At 47.3% G+C, this 18,441-nt stretch overlaps 1 protein-coding gene and 1 pseudogene across 1 annotated transcript; both read right to left on the reverse strand.

Annotated features, from left to right (window-relative positions):
- Positions 1–1,523: 1,523 nt before the first annotated feature.
- Positions 1,524–17,488, reverse strand: Rilpl2 (Rab interacting lysosomal protein like 2). Its single transcript, XM_021163252.3, has 4 exons — positions 16,904–17,488; positions 7,896–8,047; positions 6,774–6,878; positions 1,524–2,027 (listed from the first exon to the last, which is right to left on the reverse strand). Exons 1-4 carry the CDS (start codon positions 17,207–17,209, stop codon positions 1,997–1,999), a joined length of 594 nt encoding a protein of 197 aa, XP_021018911.1. The 5' UTR covers positions 17,210–17,488; the 3' UTR covers positions 1,524–1,996.
- LOC147005354 (fatty acid-binding protein 5 pseudogene) lies at positions 12,915–13,392 on the reverse strand (annotated as a pseudogene).
- Positions 17,489–18,441: the final 953 nt, after the last annotated feature.

Consider the following 18,441-nt stretch of genomic DNA (forward strand, 5'->3'; position numbering starts at 1 on the left):
GAGGACTCACCATTCACCTTCAGTCCAGGGGCCTGGGGTTCAGGAGCCAGGTATAAGAATCTACCCTTGTCCCCGACACCCCCCTCTCCCAGGCTCATGATGGTGCTACCTACGAAAGTCTTCCCCGCACCCTTTGCTAGCCCAGTCAGTGGTCAGACTTGGAGGAGGATCCGACAGGAGGGTGTTACTGTGAGATAAAAATGTCTTGGTTGTACCTGTTTGTGGCTTAGCTTTGTATTTAAATAGCAAACAACAAAAAAAAGGAAATAAACTTGAAACTTATTTGTCATCTTAAGAATAAAGAAAAAAAATTAAAATATTTATTGCCAGGCAAGGCCACCTATGTGTTGTTGTTCTTAATAAAGTGGAGGTGGAATAAGCTAGGGGAAAGAATTACTGATTTTGGCCGGGTGTGGTGGCTCACGCCTTTAATCCCAGCACTCGGGAGGCAGAGGCAGGCGGATTTCTGAGTTCGAGGCCAGCCTGGTCTACAAAGTGAGTTCCAGGACAGCCAGGGCTATACAGAGAAACCCTGTCTCGAAAAACCAAAAAAAAAAAGAATTACTGATTTACCCTATAGAGGTTCTGGGTGCCAAGCCTGACTACCCAGATTTGATCCCTGGGACCCACACACACACGAAGAAAGTGGGTTCTGATTTCCTGAGGAGTGAACTTTGAGGTTTGTCCTGGGGAGTCAGAATGCAAGCATGTTTAGAATTTGGCTTCTGATTAACCTATATAAAGGGGTAGTTTCAGAGGGTTCTTGGGAAGGTAAGGGGTACATATAGGAAATGGGCAACATGTGATATAGACCCCAAGTGGTAGCTGCTATAATTGTCTTAAGTCTCAGGTATCCCAGGCTGGCTTGAAATAACTGATAATTCCTGGTGCTGGGATCACAAACCAGCCAGGGCTCCAACAGGGAGGAGGAGGCAGAGACTGAAGAGTACCCCATACCCCAGGACACCAGCAGTCCAGGAGCACACAGCAAATGACAAACAAATGGGATAGCATACTGCAGCACAATGGTGGTCCAAAACTGCCTCAGGCGGTGATGGCACACACCTTCAATCCCAGCCCTTGGGAGGCAGCGGCAGGTGGAATTCTGAGTTCAAGGCCAGCTAGGGCTACACAGAGAAACCCTGTCTCAAAAAAACCAAAAAGTCCTCTGGGGACTGGGAGGGATAGTTCAGTAGTGAAGAGTGCTGACTGCTCTTCGTGAGGACCCAGGTTCAATTCCCAGCACCCACAAAGCAGCTAACAGTCTATGTGATGCCAGCCCCAGCGGAGCGACATCTGATATTTTGCTTGCTTTAGTGATGAGAAGCACTTTGTTTGCACTACTCTTGTGCTCAAAAGCCCCAAGTCGCCTTTGAATCAGATCTTTGGCATTTCCTTCACTGTGGAGAGGCAGCCTCCCTGGCTGACACCTTACTTGGGTTCAATTGGATACACATGTGTTGTATTCTCACCGGCATATCCACCATCTTAACTATTATTTTAAGAAACAGTAATAGACACTATAAAGGTCTTTTCACTTTAATACAAACGTCGTATAAAGAAAAGTTGAATGAGAGAGATCAAGTATTCATCAAATATCAGTCAAGGCGATGATTCCATATGTTCCTGCTTTTCCATCGCTCCCGGCCACGTGCTAAGGACCAGATTATCACGGAGGCAGGAACGAGCGGCAGGCCAGAGGCCTCTGTCCATGTGTGGAGGAGGCGGGATGCAGCCACACACTCTGTTCCTTTGCTTTCTCCAGTTCTCAGTATTGGCCTCATTTGCCCTGGCCAAAGCTTACTGACTGTCCAGGTCTGTCCCCAGAGAGCAGGCGAGCCACGGGAGGGAGCATCTTCCTCTGACTGCTCTGAGGGCTTAGAAGCGCAGGAGCAGGCCAAGGCACATTCCTGGCACAGGAAGATGGTTCCAGAAGGCATACTGGCAATTGTCTTCTCAAGTCAAGAGGGTCACCATCTTGGTGATGGTTTTCAGTCTAGGTATGCTTCCCTGACCGGAAAGAGAACCTGTGTGACAGAAAGGGTGAGAGAGCATGGTAAAAGAAGGGCATATAGGCTGTGGACTGCATCCATTCAGAGGCCTGGGTGATACTGCAGTGGGTGTAGGTATTCGCCCCCAGCCTGACAGTCTGAGTTTGATCCCTAGGAAGAGAATAATTTGCTGTCTGACCTCCACACATCTGCTGTGGTATGAGCACTCATCAATAACCAAATAAGTAATTTTTTTTTTAGATTTATTTATTTATATGTATGTAAGTACACTGTAGCTGTCTTCAGACACTCCAGAGGGAGTCAGATCTCGTTACGGATGGTTGTGAGCCACCATGTGGTTGCTGGGATTTGAACTCCGGACCTTCGGAAGAGCAGTCGGGTGCTCTTACCCACTGAGCCATCTCTCCAGCCCCCCAAATAAGTAAATTTAATTAAACATAAATTTGCCCAGGAGACGGGGGTGGTAGCTCAAACCTTTGATACCATCACTTCAGAGACACAGAAAGGATCTCTGAGTTTGAGGTCTGCCTGGTCTACATAGCAAGTTCCAGGACAGTCAGAACTACGTAAGAGAGACCCTGTCTTTTTTTTTTTTTTGGTTTTTCGAGACAGGGTTTCTCTGTGTAGCCTTGGCTGTCCTGGAACTCACTTTGTAGACCAGGCTGGCCTCGAACTCAGAAATCCGCCTGCCTCTGCCTCCCGAGTGCTGGGATCAAAGGCGTGCGCCACCACGCCCGGCAACCCTGTCTTTTGTTATTGTTGTTGGGGTTTTTTGTGTTTGTTTTGAGACAGGGTTTCTTTGTATAGCCCTGGCCATCCTGGTACTCATCCTGGAGACCATATTGGCCTCAAACTCAGAAATCCGCCTGCCTCTGCCTCCCAAGTGCTGGGATTAAAAGTGTGAACCACCACAGACCATCTTTAAAATGTTTTGTTCAGGGCCTCTAGTGGGACAGCATTGTTCTAGATGTTTCCATCTTTGGCTAATTTCGCACTCATATAATTCTGCATGATTAATATTCCTATTTTATAGATGAACAATTTGAGGTCTTTTGGAACAAGTCAAGCTGGGTACTGACCTGAGCAACCAGCTTCCTAACTCCTGTCAGACACTGGCCTCTGGTTTTTGTTTTTAGGGGTTTCATGGTAGATGGGGGTAAAATGGCTTTTCAACGTCAACTATAATTTGAAGACAAATCTTCATGATGAAAAACACCTGAGAGACCTGTTCGAATGGATAACCAAGCAGGGCAGTGGTAGCACAAGCCTTTAATCCCAGTCCTCAGGAGGCAGCCACAGGCAGGCAGATCTCTGAGTTCAAGGCCAGCCTGGACTACAGAGGGAGTTCTGGGACAACCAGGGCTCCACAGAGAAATCCTATCTTGAAAAACAAAAGACTGGGAACAACCCAAACCACAGGGGTGAGTACACTTGGCCTCCTCTGCTAACCTGGGCCCCAGTCACTCACAAAGCCATGCCCTGGCTCCTGCTGTTTTCAAGACAAACAAAAATCCTTCTTAGCTTGACCTACTTACTTGGAAAGTCACCTGTCCCCTAGCTCCTTCCCTCCTCCACCCGGTTAATCAGCTTATCTGATGGGAAGCTACAGCCTCCTGACTACAGACATTTTACTTTTGCCATATGTGGCTCAAATGCCCATGAATTGGCTGGCTCAAAGAAGTCCCAAAAGGGACGCTGAACGAAATGGTTTCTGGCTTCTGGAGGCTTTGTTTAGACGGAGAAATATAGAAAAGGGGGAAATACCAGAGCCTCCCCAGAGCACAGACAGCCCAGCATAGTCATGCTGCTAGACTGCTTAGAGCCCCCACTGTGTTTCCCTCTCATGAAGAACAGGGAGGGACCCCAAGCTGGGTGTAGTGGTGGTGACACACATCTGTAACCTCAGCGCTTGGGAGGTAGAGGCAGGAGGCCAGTCTGGGCAACTTTTAGTAAGAATCTGTCACAGATTTAAAAAAAATGCAAAATAAAAAGAGAGCTGGTACTACAGCTCAGTGGAAGAGTATTCTATTACAATGCAGGATAAAGTTGTACACCTTTAATCCCAGCACAGCCAGGGCTACACAGAAACCCTGTCTCAAAAAGATTTTTTATTTATTTTTTTATGTAGGAGACAGCAGCTAAGGAATACTGAGGGGAGTCAGGGGAGTATTTCCAAAAGAAGAGCCCCAAATTGGCTTTACAATGCCAATGGTCAACCCTGAAATTATATACATGCAAGTAACATATTACAGACCAGTCAGGTTGTGTTTATGTATTTAGGAATATGTGTGTGTGTGTGTGTGTGTGTGTGTACAGGGAGGGCACATGAGAATGGTCAAAAGAAGGAAAGGAAAGAAGAAAGGCCGTGGTGGCACACACCTTTGATCCCAGCACTTGGGAGGCAGAGACAGACGGATTTCAGAGTTCCAGGCCAGCTTGGTCTACAGGGCTAGTTCTAGGATAGCCAGAGCTACACAGAGAAACCCTGTCTTGAAAAAACAAGCAAAGGGGGTGGTTGGATCCTGGTGGTAAGGCACACACTTTTAAGGTGCCACCCAGGAGGCAGAGGCCAGCCTGGGACAGCTGGGATTACATGAAGAAACCCTGTCTTGAAAAACAAAACGACAAAAAAAAAATTTCTATAAGAAAGCTTTCAGGGCCGGGTGTGGTGGTTCATGCCATTATTCCCAGCACTCGGGAGGCAGAGGCAGGTGGATTTCTGAGTTCGAGGCCAGCCTGGTCTACAAAGTGAGTGCCAGGACAGCCAGGGCTACACAGAGAAACCCTGCCTCGAAAAACCAAAAACCAAAAACAAAACAAAGAAAGCCTTCAGGGCGTTTTCTTAATTTGTGATTGGGAAGATCCAGCCACTGTGGGTGGTGCCACCTCTGGGCTGATGGGCCTGGGTTCCATAAGTAGGCTGAGCAAGCCATGGGGAGCAAGCCAGTTAGCAGCACTCCTCTATGGCCTCAACTTCAGGTCCTGCCTCCAGGTTCTCCTGCCTTTGAATTCTAGCTTCAGTCTTGCAGGGAAATTCCTTAGAGGCAGGAAGGTAAACAACTCAAAAAGAGCTTCTTCAGGAAGTCCCTGAAACTGACCAGATTCACTAGGTCCCTGCCATAGTAAGTGATAAAAGCTGAGAATCCCTGAGACTAACTGCAAAGAAGACCCTGAGAACCAGTCTTGCTCCCTGGAAGAGGCTTCCAGGCACTAACTGAGGGACCTGGAAAGGACACTCTCCAGTCTCTTGTTCTCCCAGCTGACTGGGCAGTGTGCTCCAGGTTCCCAGCTTTTGTGAGCTGTCACCCATGCTGGGATGGGTCTTGGTGTTACAGCTGTCTGAATCATTTCTGCTCCCATAAGTAATCCCTCCCCCCACACTCCTGTAAGTAACCCCAGGAACCCCCAGGTGAACCTCATGGTTCACCAAGTTGGATGGACTTTGGTGGTGTCTGTATTTTGGTCTGCTGGGGAGTCCCTATCTGGGGTGAGTAGACGTGTGTTCCATCTCCCCAGGAAAAGTTTGGTCACCCAACACCGCCCTAAGTGCTTTAGATTATTATTAACTGTTGGATGGAAGTGGGAGTAAAACAAACCCTTTCTTCCCCAAGTTGCTTTTGCTCTCAGCATTTCATTCTAGCAATAGAAGGCCAACTAAGTGCGGGGGGTGGGGGGTGGGGGTGGCGCACACCTTTAATCCCAGCCCTTGGGAGGCAGAGGCAGGCGGATTTCTGAGTTCAAGGCCAGCCTGGTCTACAGGGTGAGTTCCAGGACAGCCAGGACTACACAGAGAAACCCTGTCTCCAAAAACCAAAAAAAAAAAAAAAAAAAAAAGGCCAACTAAGACACCTGTCAGAACGGACGAGCAACAAATGCTCTTAACTGCCCAGCCATCTCTCTAGCCCAACCCTCCTCCTCTTTATTAGAGAGAAGTGTACTGCACTAACAGAGAAGTTCCTTAAACAAAGATTTACTTTTAGCACGCCAAGTTGCTGGCTGACATCAGGCCCTCCCGCCTTGGAGCCATGCTAACAAAGGGTTCACTAGCACACAGACTTTACTCTAGGCCCATAACCCTTGACCCATCACTGAGATGGCTCTGGAACTGATGACTGGGCAGAAGGTGGAGACAGCCTGGCTTTGAAAAGACAACCACATGGCCTATTACACAAACTGGACATGGTGGGAGGTAAAATATTTCATCACACTGCTTACAACAGCGTGCAACTGAAAATTTACTACTTTTTTTAAAAAAAATTTTTCCTCTTGTTTCTCAATACAGGGTTTCCTCTCTGTAACAGAGCCCTGACTGTCCTGGAACTCACTCTGAAGACCAGGCTGGTGATGAAATCAGCGATCCCTCTGCCTTCCAAGTGCTGGGAATAAAGGTCTGCACCACCACACCTGGCTGAGAACTCAACTATTTCTGGAATATTCCATTTAATATTTTTTAGACCCTAGTTGACCATGGCAAGGTAAAACCTAGAATATAGAATAGTTCACCTATGAGGAATTATGATATCAATAACATGATTCACAGTACTTGAGTGAGACAGATTCTCCTTCAGTGAGCAGAATCTTGCCCACACCTTGCCAGGATCTGTCCAGTGCCCAGACTTCCTCCTGGTACTGTTCCAGCTATAAAAGGAGCACGGGACTTTCCTACTGGCTGCAACCACATCCCATGAGAGAGGAGAACCTCCCCTTCCCAACCCACAAGGTCTCATGCTCATGATGTAGCAGGGCATCCAGGTGACTCACAGCTTCTTTATAATGGTCCTCTCCTCCTTCTCGCCGTTGCCCACGGCAACCACAGCATCCTTCTCTCTTCTTCCTCCTGGAGTTTCTCTGGGTGGAAGTAGACCACTGGGGAGACAGGAGGCGAGTCAATAGTTGTACTCTGTCTTGCTTTCCTAGGGTCTTAGTTCAGTGGTAGGGCACATGCTTAGTACACACCATGCCTCAGATTCCATCCCTCGACACCAGAAATAAATAAAATAAGGCATCCGTTGTCCTTGTCATGTGTTTTGAGACAAAGTCACATGATGTAGACAAGGCTGGCCTCTAACTTACAGAGATCTATCCAGCTGCCTCTGTCCCTTGAGCTCTGGTATTAAAGGGGTGTTCTATCAAGGCTGATCCTGTTGTCTTTTTTGGGTTTTTTTTTTTTTTTTCCAAGACAAGGGTTTCTCTGTATAGCCCTGGCTGTCCTGGAACTCACGTTGTAGACCAGGCTGGCCTCTGGCCTCGAACTCAGAAATCCACCTGCCTCTGCCTCCCAAGTGCTGGGATTAAAGGCGTGCGCCATCACCACCCAGCTGACCCTGTTGTCTTGAATCAGGGTCTCATTACATAGCTCAGGATGACCTGAACTCACAATCGTCCAGACGTACGTTAGGATTACAGGTATGGATGAGCGCCCATGCACAGACCTCTTTCTTTTATGTTTGTTTGTGGAGACATTTATGACCTTCCTGCTTCTACCTCTGGAGTGCTAGGATAACAGGCACCCTCCCCCTCACACACCCCCAGCCTAGATTTCCTTTTTTTTTCTCCCTGAAAAGACAGGGTTTCTCTATGTAGTCCTAGCTGTCCTTAGAATCCTCTCTATAAACCATGCTCACCTAGAACTCACAGAGATCCACTTGATTCTGCCTTCCAAGGCTGGAATTAAACACTTGCACCACCCCTGCCCATATGCCTGCACACATCTTCCCGTTAGACTGTCAAGGACCTTTGCCACCAAGGGTCCACACTGTCTGGTGCCGTGCAGCTGTGCGTTCCACTTGGTGCCTGACACATAGTGGGTGTTCAATAAACTGGGAGAGCACGGTAGCCAGTCTGTGATGTGGTGAGCATCCAAAGCCACCATCGAGAGCCCACCTCCTGTAGCACTGCAGTTCCTCCTGCACCAGCAGCAGCTGGGACTTGAGCTTGTTTCGCTCCTGCAGCACCTCCCTCAGCTCTTGCAGAGTGAAGCGGGGACGGTTGGGGTCTGTCAGATCCACTACCATCTTGTCCGGTCCCAAGTTCACCTGAAAGACAACATACGGACAGGCTCAGTCACCATGATGGGCCACACTGGTCTCTGAAAGGTCCCACTACTGCTCAAACTGAGAAGGACTCGAATATTGAATAGATAAGACACAGGAATGGATAGGGTTCATCGATGAAAACCAGCATATATTGGGCTGGTGAGATGGCTCAGAGGGTAAGAGCACCCGACTGCTCTTCCGAAGGTCCTGAGTTCAAATCCCAGCAACCACGTGGTGGCTCACAACCATCTGTAACAAGATCTGACTCCCTCTTCTGGTGTGTTTGAAGACAGCTACAGTGTATTTACATATAATAAATAAATAAATCTTAAAAAAATAAAGAACCGGGGCCTAGCAAACACAGAAGTGGATGCTCACAGTTAGCTATTGGATGGATCACAGGGCCCCCAATGGAGGAGCTAGAGAAAGTACCCAAGGAGCTAAAGGGAACTGCAACCCCATAGGTGGATCATTATTATGAACTAACCAGTACCCCAGAGCTCTTGTCTCTAGCTGCATTTGTATCAAAAGATGGCCTAGTAGGCCATCACTGGAAAGAGAGGCCCATTGGACTTGCCAACTTTATATGCCCCAGTACAGGGGAACGCCAGGGCCAAGGGGTAGGGGTGGGGGTGGGTGGGTGGGTGGGGGACTGGGGTGGGGAGTGAGTGTATTGGGGACTTTTTGGATAGCATTGGAAATGTAATTGAGGAAATTACCTAATAAAATAAATAAATAAATAAATAAATAAAAAATAAAAATAAATAAAAATAAAAAAAAATAAAAATAAAAATCCTTTCCCAATCAAAAAAAAAAAAAAAGATGAAAAAAAAAAAACAGTCTCATAACAAATTCCCAAGGCTACAATAAAACAACGGGCCTTAAATGATTGAGAAAAAAAAAAAGAAAAGAAAAGAAAACCAGCATATAGGGCTGTGAGATGGTTTTGCAGTTGAGAATACCCAGAGTTCTTTCAAAGGACCCAGATTGGGTACCTAAGGACTCACATGTCCGTTCACAAACATTTGTGATTCTAGTTCCAGAGGATCCAACACCCTCTCTTGGCCTCCACAGGCATTAAGCAAACACATGTGGTGCACACATATACACACAGGTAATACACCCATACAGATGAAATGAAAGTAAATACATTAGGGATGGAGACATAGCTCAGCAGTTAAGAGCATTGACTGCTCTTCCAGAGGGCCTGAGTTCAATTCCCAGCAACCACATGGTGGCTCACAACCATCTGTAATGGGATCTGATGCCCTCTTCTGGTGTGTCTGAAGACAGCTACAGTGTGCTCACATACATAAAATAAACAGATCTTTTTAATTAATTTGTTAATTAAAGAGGAGGAAGATGCTGAGCACTAAAGGCCTGCCTCACACGTGTGATGCCAGGAGGTCCCTTCCCCATCACTGAAAATGCCCAAAAAACCACTGAACCACAACAGTCACAAGATCCAATGGATCTTGTCATACACAAACCCAACGTGACTCCCATGGGACAGAGTCACACCGCCGCTGTGTTTCTAGTCTCACGGCTACATTCCATTGCCTCAGGAGAAGCTGAAAGCTCACAAACATTCACAGACTTCCTTAGTGGTGCGTCAGTTATACATTCGGCTCAGAACTCTCACCTCCAGTAACAAGACAGTGGAAATTTTCCAAGTTCACAGAAAAACAAAGGCATTCCTCAATTTTTTTTTTTTTTAAATAGAACGCTGGCTCAGGACTTCCCAAGTCACTCCCTGGGCGGCTGAAGGGTGCTTGGGAAATGTTTTACCAGTTTCTGAGTCCAGAGAATAAAACAAGAATTAGGCCAGGCATGGTGGCAAAATTTTTTAATCCTGGTACTCAGGAAGCAAAGGCAGGTGGAATGCTGTGATTTCAAAGCCAGCCTGGTCTACAATAGGGAGTTCTAGGACAGCCAAAAGTACACAGAGACCCTGCCTCAAAATAAATAAATAAATAAATAAATAAATAAATAAAGCCTAGGGGAGGGGCATTAGGCTCAGCTCCCCACTAGCACTACCTCAAGGATGAAAAAAATAAACAAAAATCCCTGGTTTTGGGGCTGGTGAGATGGCTCAGCTGGTAAGAGCACTGACTACTACTCTTCTGAAGGTCCTGAGTTCAAATCCCAGCACCCACATGGTGGCTCACAACCACCTGTAATGGGATCTGATGCCCTCTTCTGGTGCGTCTGAAATCAACTACAGTGTACTTGTGTATAATAATAAATAAATCTTTGGCCAGGCGAAGTGGTGCACACCTTTAATCCCAGCACTTGGGAGGCAGAGGCAGGTGGATTTCTGAGTTCCAGGCCAGCCTGGTCTACAAAGTGAGTTCCAGGACAGTCAGGGCTATATAGAGAAACCCTGTCTTGAAAACTCCCCTCCCCCCAAAAAAAGAATAAATAAATCTTTGGGCCAGAGTGAGCAGAGGTCCTAAATTCAACTCCCAGCAACCACATGAAGGCTCACAATCATCTGTATAGCTACAGTGTACTCATATACATAAAATAAATAAATAAATCTTTAAAAAAAAATCAGGTTTTTTTGGGGGGGAGGGATTACTTGTTTTTGCGAGAGGGCCTCACTGTGTAGCCCTAGCTATCCAGGAACTCACTCTGTAGACCAGGGTGTCCTCGAACTCTTGAGATCCGAGATCCGCCTGCCTCTACCTTCTGAGTACTGGGATTATAGGCATGCACCACCATGCCTGGCAGTTTTTGGACTTTTCATTTTGTTTCATTGGGTTGGTTTTTGGTCTTTTAAGTCCAGATCGCACTCTGCAGCTCTGCCTGATCGCATCGTAACCCTGCTGCTCTGCCTCCTGGCTGTGGGGCTGACTGAAAAGTCACCAAGAAGCTGTGAGGCAGCATGGCCATCGCATAGCTGCAAAACAAGGGATAACCGCAGCCGTGGGCTTCTCCCTGAGGGCGAGCCCTCACAGATCTTCACAGGGAAGGATAGTTAAAAATCTTTCCAGGAGAGAAAGGATTTGGCTATAAGGGTTCCTCCTTTCACAGAATTATTCCAGGGTTCATGTACCAGGGTGGTGACTTTACACGCCATAATGGCACTAGCGGCAGGTCCATCTACAGAGAGAAATTTGAGGATGAGAACTTCATCCTGGAGCATACAGGTCCTGGCATCATGTCCATGGCAAATGCTGGACCAAACACAAATGGTTCCCAGTTTTTTATCTGCAGTGCCAAGACTGACTGAATGGCTGGATGGCAAGCATGTGGTCTTCGGGAAGGTGAAAGAAGCCATGAACATTATGGAAGCCACGGAGCATTTTGGGTCTAGGAAGGCAAGATCAGCAAGAAGATCACCATTTCCGACTGGACAACTCTAATTTCTTTTGACTTGTGGGCATTTTGATTAAAAGCCATTTCTTCTGTAGCTCAGGAGAGCACCCCTACCCCATCTGCTGGTAATGTCCTGTAATCTCTGCTCTCACTGAAGTTCTTTGGGTTTTCCTCATTCCCCTTCAATAAACTTATGATTATGAATAAAAACTAAATAAGAAAAAAAAATCTTTCCAGGGAAGAAGGTTAGATACTGAGGGCAGGGGAAGTTGGGTGGGGGGTCGGGGGGTTAAGTCCCGTACCTTAATACTACCTGAAATTTGAAATTACATTTCAGAAAGAGAAGAAGAAGGAGTGAGCAGGGGAAGGGATGGGGAGGAATACTAAGATGCTAATACTATGAGGCTGGGCATGCTGGCTAAGACCTGTCACGCCAGCACTTAGGAAGCAGAAGCAGGAGGACCCGGAGTTCAAGGCCAGCTTTAGCTACATAGTAGGTCCGAGAGTCGCCAGGGCTAGAGAACCTGCCACAAAGAAGAGAAAGAATGTGATGAGGTGAACCGCCTACAGTAGATCAATGCACAGAGACAGAAAGCAAGCTAGGTACATCGGCACCTGTCTGCGACAGTTACCCAAAGGCAGTGACAGGGAGAGCACATGAGGCCAGCCTAGGGAATCCAATGAGACAACTGCACTAAACAAAAGCAAAAAGCAACAATAAATAAATAAATAGATAGATAAATAAATAAATAAATAGATCGATCAACACCAGAGAGATGGCTCAGCAGATAAAAGTATTTCTGGTGGTTTGAATATGCTTGGTCCAGGGAGTGGCAGTATTAGGAGGTGTGGCCTTGTTGGAGGAAGTGTGAAATGGTGTGGGTGGGGCCTGGCTCTGAGACCCTTTTCCTAGCTGCCTGGAAGACAGGTCTTTGGTTTGCTTTCAGAACAAGATGTCTAACTCTCAGCTCCTTGTCCAGCACCAGGTCTGCCTGCATACTGCCAGGCTTCCTGCTATGATGATAATGGACGGAACCTCTGAACCTGTAAGCCAGCCCCGATGAAAGGTTGTCCTTCCAAGAGTTGCCTTGGTCATGGTATCTCTTCACAGCAATGGAATCCTTTTTTTTTTTTTTTTTTTTTTTTTTTAAATTAGCACTCACACGTTTATTTACTAACCAAAGGAATGATCCTGGGTAAACCAAGTTTGACATGAAATTCCATGTAAAGTGTTTGTGATAAAGAGAACTCAACAGTCATGAAAAACAAAACCAAAGAAGTGAAGCTGGGGCTGGTGAGATGGCTCAGTGGGTAAGAGCACCCGACTGCTCTTCCGAAGGTCCAGAGTTCAAATCCCAGCAACCACATGGTGGCTCACAACCATCCGTAACAAGATCTGGCGCCCTCTTCTGGAGTGTCTGAAGACAGCTACAGTGTACTTACATATAATAAATAAATAAATCTTAAAAAAAAAAAAAAAGAAGTGAAGCTGTTTGTTGCTTATGACCGCTCACTGAATTGAGCATATTCACTCTGGCAGCTAAGTCCTGTCTAGGATGACGAGGAAGCCCTCATTGCACCTTCTCATAGACCCGAGTGCAGATGGCATTGTTCATGACACACTCCACGATCATCTTCCCATCCTTCAGTTTTCTTGTTATCGTGCTCTCCTTCCCTTCCCATTGCTGGTGCTGGACCAGGGCACCGTCTTGGAAGGTGCAGACCGTCTCAGTTTTTCTGCCATCAGCCGTAGTTTCTTCAAACTTCTCTCCCAGGGTACAAGAGAACACGGTCGTCTTCACTGTGCTCTCGGTTTTGACGGTGATGTTGTTGCCATCACAAGTAATGATACAGTCTGGCTTGGCCATGGCAGCCATCTTCCTAAGAGCCATACCTACTCCTAGCTCTTTCATGTACTCCTCAAAGCCGTGGCTTTCCATCAGGCGCCACTTCCCTTCGAGATCCTTAAGGCTGGCCATGGCGGGAGGGAGAGCACAAAAGCAGCAGAGACGTGGTGGCGAGGGCGCTGTAGCAATGGAATCCTAACTTAGACAATATTTGCTGCCAAACCTAAAACCATGTTTGATCCCCAGATCCCACAAGGTCAAAAGAATCCAATCCAAAGAGCTGTATGCACACCACCAGTCCCAAATACATAACAAAGTAAATAAATGTAGAAAAAAAAATTCTTGTGTATGAATGAATTTGGTGCTGTTAAACACGGCAAAGGCGGGCAGAGGAAACCACTCAGTGGTAGAACACTTGCCTAGTGTGAGCCAGGGTCTATCCCCACATGGTAAAAAATGAATAATAATAAATTAACTTAAAAAGTACAAATAGAGCTGGGCGTGGTGGCGCACGCCTTTAATCCCAGCACTCCGGAGGCAGAGGCAGGTGGATTTCTGAGTTCGAGGCCAGCCTGGTCTACAAAGTGAGTGCCAGGACAGCCAGGGCTACACAGAGAAACCCTGTCTCGAAAAACCAAAAAAAAAAAAAAAAAAAAGTACAAATAGAAGCCTGGCAGTGGGGGCGCACACCTTTAACCCCAGCACTCAGGAGGCAGAGGCAGGTGGATCTCCTGAGACTGAGGCCAGCCTGGGCTACAGAGTGAGTTTCAGAGTGACAGCCAGGGCTACCCAGAGAAACCCTGCCTCCAAAAACCAACAATACAAAACAAAACAAACAAATGAAAAGCAGGCAAGGATGTGGCAAGCACCTTTAAAGCCAGTACCTGGAAAAACAGCTCAGTGGTTAAGAGCACTGGGTGCACGTGCAAGGGACCCCCGGTTCAGTTCCCAGCATCCACTCAGTGGGTCACAACCTTAAATACCCCAGTTCCAGGGGATCTAACAGGCACACACATGGTGCATACATATATAGACAAAATACTTATACACATAGGGGAAAATGAATAAATCTAAAAATGGTTTTTTAAGTAAACCCATACACCCAAGCACTCTGAGAGGCAGGTGGATTTCTGTGAGTTTGAGGCTAACCTGGTCTACGTGCTGAGTTCCTGGTCAACATGTACGACTTTGTCTCAAAAATAGATAAGTAAAGATGGTGAATAGATTTCACGTTACACGTATTGACTACAAGTAAAGATAATTTTTTTAAGTGTTTTTTAAAAAACCACGATACTGCCGAGCAGTGGTGGCTCACGCCTTTAATCCCAGCACTTGGGAGGCAGAGGCAGATGGATTTCTGAGTTGGAGGCCAGCCTGGTCTACAAAGTGAGTTCCAGGACAGCCAGGGCTCACAGAGAAACCCTGTCTCCGAAAAAAAAAATTAAAAAAAAATAAAATAAAACAAACCACGATATTTTAATAAACTCGGTGAACATCTATTCTTTTATTTTATGCTTTTTCTTTTCCTTCTTGTTTTCCTTCTTGGGGGCATGGTCTTGCCATGTAGCCCAAGCTGGCCTCAAACTCCCTATGGTGTTGCCTTGGCCTCCCAAGCTGGTATGACAGACGTGTGTCACCACATCCGGCTCCCCACCCTACTCCACACACACACCCCATCTTAAGACTGTATTTAAGGAAGAAAATATGCCACCTCATCTTGTGCCTCTGACCCTTGTCCCCTCTGCCCTATGGGGGAAATCACCGGGCCCCATGCAAATCACCCTTTCCAGACCACAGTGCAGCTTCCTCCATTGCCCTGTGCCTGAAGACAGACCTCGCCAAACAGCAGGAACATGGCAGCTCAAGCAGTTAACCTCTCTTGCACCTCCAAGGCCAGGCTATGATGGAAGGATCTCTCTGCAGATACAACTGTCCCTGTGACTTAGAAGCTGCTGAAATACGCCCCTGGCGGTGGCTCATGTCCTTGATTGTGACCCTCAGAAAGACTGGGGCAGGAGGATTACCATGAGTTTGAAGGTAGCCTGAGCAGCAGAGTAAGCCCCTGCCTTAAATAATACAAAACAAGAAATCAGTAAGTGGAAAGAAAGAGAGAGAGACTCTGTGTGTGTGTGTGTGTGTGTGTGTGTGTGTGTGTGAGAGAGAGAGAGAGAGAGAGAGAGAGAGAGAGAGAACGCACCTGGATGGTTGAGCAGCTGTTCAGAATGAGAAGGGCCCTGGACTCCAACTCTGAAAATTACACCAGGAAATATATGCCTCGAGAGCTTGTGTGTGTGTGTGTGTGTGTGTGTGTGTGTGTGTGTGTGTTGTAGTAAGGGGAAGTCCTTTCTTAAAATTTTTGTTTAAGCTAGGCATAATGGCTCATGCCTGTAATCTTAGCACTCCGGATACTTAAGTAGGTGGGTATCTGCGAGTTTGAGGCCTGTCTGGTCTACATGGAAAGTTCCAGGCCAGTGAGGGCTACTTCATGAGAAGAAAGAAAGAAAGAAAAGAAAGAAAAAAGAAAAGAACAAAGGAGAGAGAAAGAGAGGACTTAACTTCTCAGGAAAAAATAAATAGAGCAAGGAGTGGGGGTTGTCAGTCTACTGTACACTGCTGGCTTAGCAAGTTCAGGCCCCTCTACTTGCCCCCTACTTGCTCTGTTTTGACCCTAAACCACAGAAACAACAACGTAACCCCCCTCCCACACACACACACACACACACACACAGCTCCCAGCTCCGTAGATTCCTATTCAGACCCACTGAGTCGAGCAATGTTGGGCTTTGCTGCTGTCCCCTTTAAAGACCACTCTTCAGAAAGTGATTCTAAAATGTGCTCATGAAGCCATCTTTGGAGGTCAAAGTCACAGATGCAGTAGGCAGGACTAGAGAGACTGCTCAAGGGTTAAAGGTTCTCACCAGAAGCCTTAAGGCAATGAGTTTGCTCCTGAGGAGAACTGGCACGAGGGAAGGAGAAAATCACTTTACAAACTTGGCCTCTGAGAAGCACGCATGCGCTCTCACACGTGGGTTCTCTCTCTCTCTCACACACACACACACACACAGGGCACACACACACACACACACAGGGCACACAGACACAGGTGTGCGCATGAAAAATATTAATAAATAAAAAATTAAAAAGAAGAAAGTAAATCGGGTGCTGGTGGTGCACGCTTTTAATCCCGGCACTCAGAAGGCAGAGGCAGGTGGATCTCTGTGAGTTTCAGGCCAGTCTGGTCCACAGACCGAATTCCAGGACAGCCAAGGCTACACAGAGAATCCCTGTCTCGAAAAACAAAACAAAAACAATCAAAAGAGAAGAGAAGAGAAAAGAAGAGAAGAGAAAGAAACTGAAATAGGGGCAGGGCAGGAGAGATGGCTCAGAGGCTAGCAGAGAACTTGGGTTCCATTCGCAGCACCCATAAGACCACAATCCACCAATCCATGTAGAGTGGGGTAATTCAACGCCCTCTTCTGACCTCCCTGAACACTGCACGCATATTGCGCATATTAAGTCCATAATAAGTAAAAATAAAGGTTAAGAAATATTTTTAAAGAAGCTAAGTAAATTAGAAACGAAGCATTAGGCTACTGATATGGAACACCGCAGGGTCAGACACTCAGTAGGTATTCAATAAATGTGAACTGTGAGGAAACTTCCAGACTAAGGCTTGAGTTTTGCTCACCTGGGCTCCGGACACACCGGCTTTCCGCAGCCCCTCCACCTCTTGCTTGAGGTTGTCTCTCTCCATCCTCAGCTCCTCGACCGCCAGGCTGCCCTCGTTTACCAGCGTCTCCAGCATCTCCATCACACGTACGATCTTGAACTGCAGCCGGGTGACGCGGGGGTCGCTGCCCAGGGCCATCAGCTCGCGGCCCACCACATAGGAGATGTCGTACACATCGTCGGTGGTCAGCTGCAGGGGGCTCTTGCCCAGGGCGCCCTCGTCTTCCTCGCCGTCCTCCTCCTCCCGCACGGGGGGCTCCTCCATGGTACCCCGGACTTCGGCGACCTCCGGGGCTGCTGGCACCTACGCGTCCACTGACTCTGGGTCAGGGAAACTTTGCACTGGGCCGAGTCCACGCCGTGCGCAGTCTGGGTGGCCCTGGGGAATTGCGCCGAGTAGCGAGAAACACCGAACCATGGAAAACAGCCCGCAGCTCCACGGCCGTGCGCCAAAAGTTAGGGACACGCACAGGGGACCTTGGGAAGCTAAGCAGGGAAGAAGGGACTCAGAGAAGCACCCGAGGCCTGGTAGTCTAGGAGGGAGGAGCCTCTCGAAGCTCCGCCCTTGGTGACGGACGCGTGAGAAGCCTGGTTTCCATGGAAACGGGGGCGGACTTCCCAAGGTGGTCATGGAAAGATGTTTTTGGTTTTTTTTTTTAAAAAGCTTACAAGTTTTTTTGGTTTTTTTTTTTTTTTTTAAACTTTGCAAACTTGAGCTTTCCAGCTATCGAATTTGCATGGCAGGGGAGGGGAAATCCAGGTCGCTATTGAAGGGTAGTTTTTAAAAAAATAGTGTGGCAAATACCAGCCGTTGAGCTGGACAACCTGGGCCTCTGCTGTTGAGCTAGCTATCTTGTTGGCTACCCAGTTCTATCTCCAGACACATGGAGCCCCGACTCCCCTGCACCGTGAATGAACCTTGAAAACGGGGCTGCTAAAAGCCCGGCGGACACATGGCTTCCTTTCTAGGAAAGATACAGAATAGAGTTCTCAGACAGGGAAGGAATATCAGTTTCCTGTTATGAAAAAGAGCAACAGTTGGGCTGCCTCAGAAGTGGACAACTCAAAACAACTCCCTTCAGTGAGATTTGTTAGAATTAAAGGGCCTCAAGGCCGAGATCAGATCTCGAGGTGGAGGGGGAGCATTATCAGAACTGGGAAGTTCCTTAAAGCTTAGAGAGGAGATTCCCATAAGAATGAAACAAGAGAGCCAGCCATGGTGGCGCATGCCTTTAATCCCAGCACTCGGGAGGCAGAGGCAGGCGGATTTCTGAGTTCGAGGCCAGCCTGGTCTACAAAGTTAGTTCCAGGACAGCCAGAGCTATACAGAGAAACCCTGTCTCGAAAACAAAACAAAAAAACAAACAAACAAACAAACAAACAAAAAACAAAGAATGAAACAAGAGCGGGGCATTGTTGGTCATTTCATCCTACCACTTGGCAGGCAGAACCAAAGAGAGTTCTCTGTGAGTTCAAGACCACCCTGCTCTACAGAGT

This window comes from Mus caroli, unplaced genomic scaffold (assembly GCF_978045245.1).
Source record: "Mus caroli unplaced genomic scaffold, Mus_caroli_1 scaffold_4, whole genome shotgun sequence".
Lineage (NCBI taxonomy): Eukaryota > Metazoa > Chordata > Mammalia > Rodentia > Muridae > Mus > Mus caroli.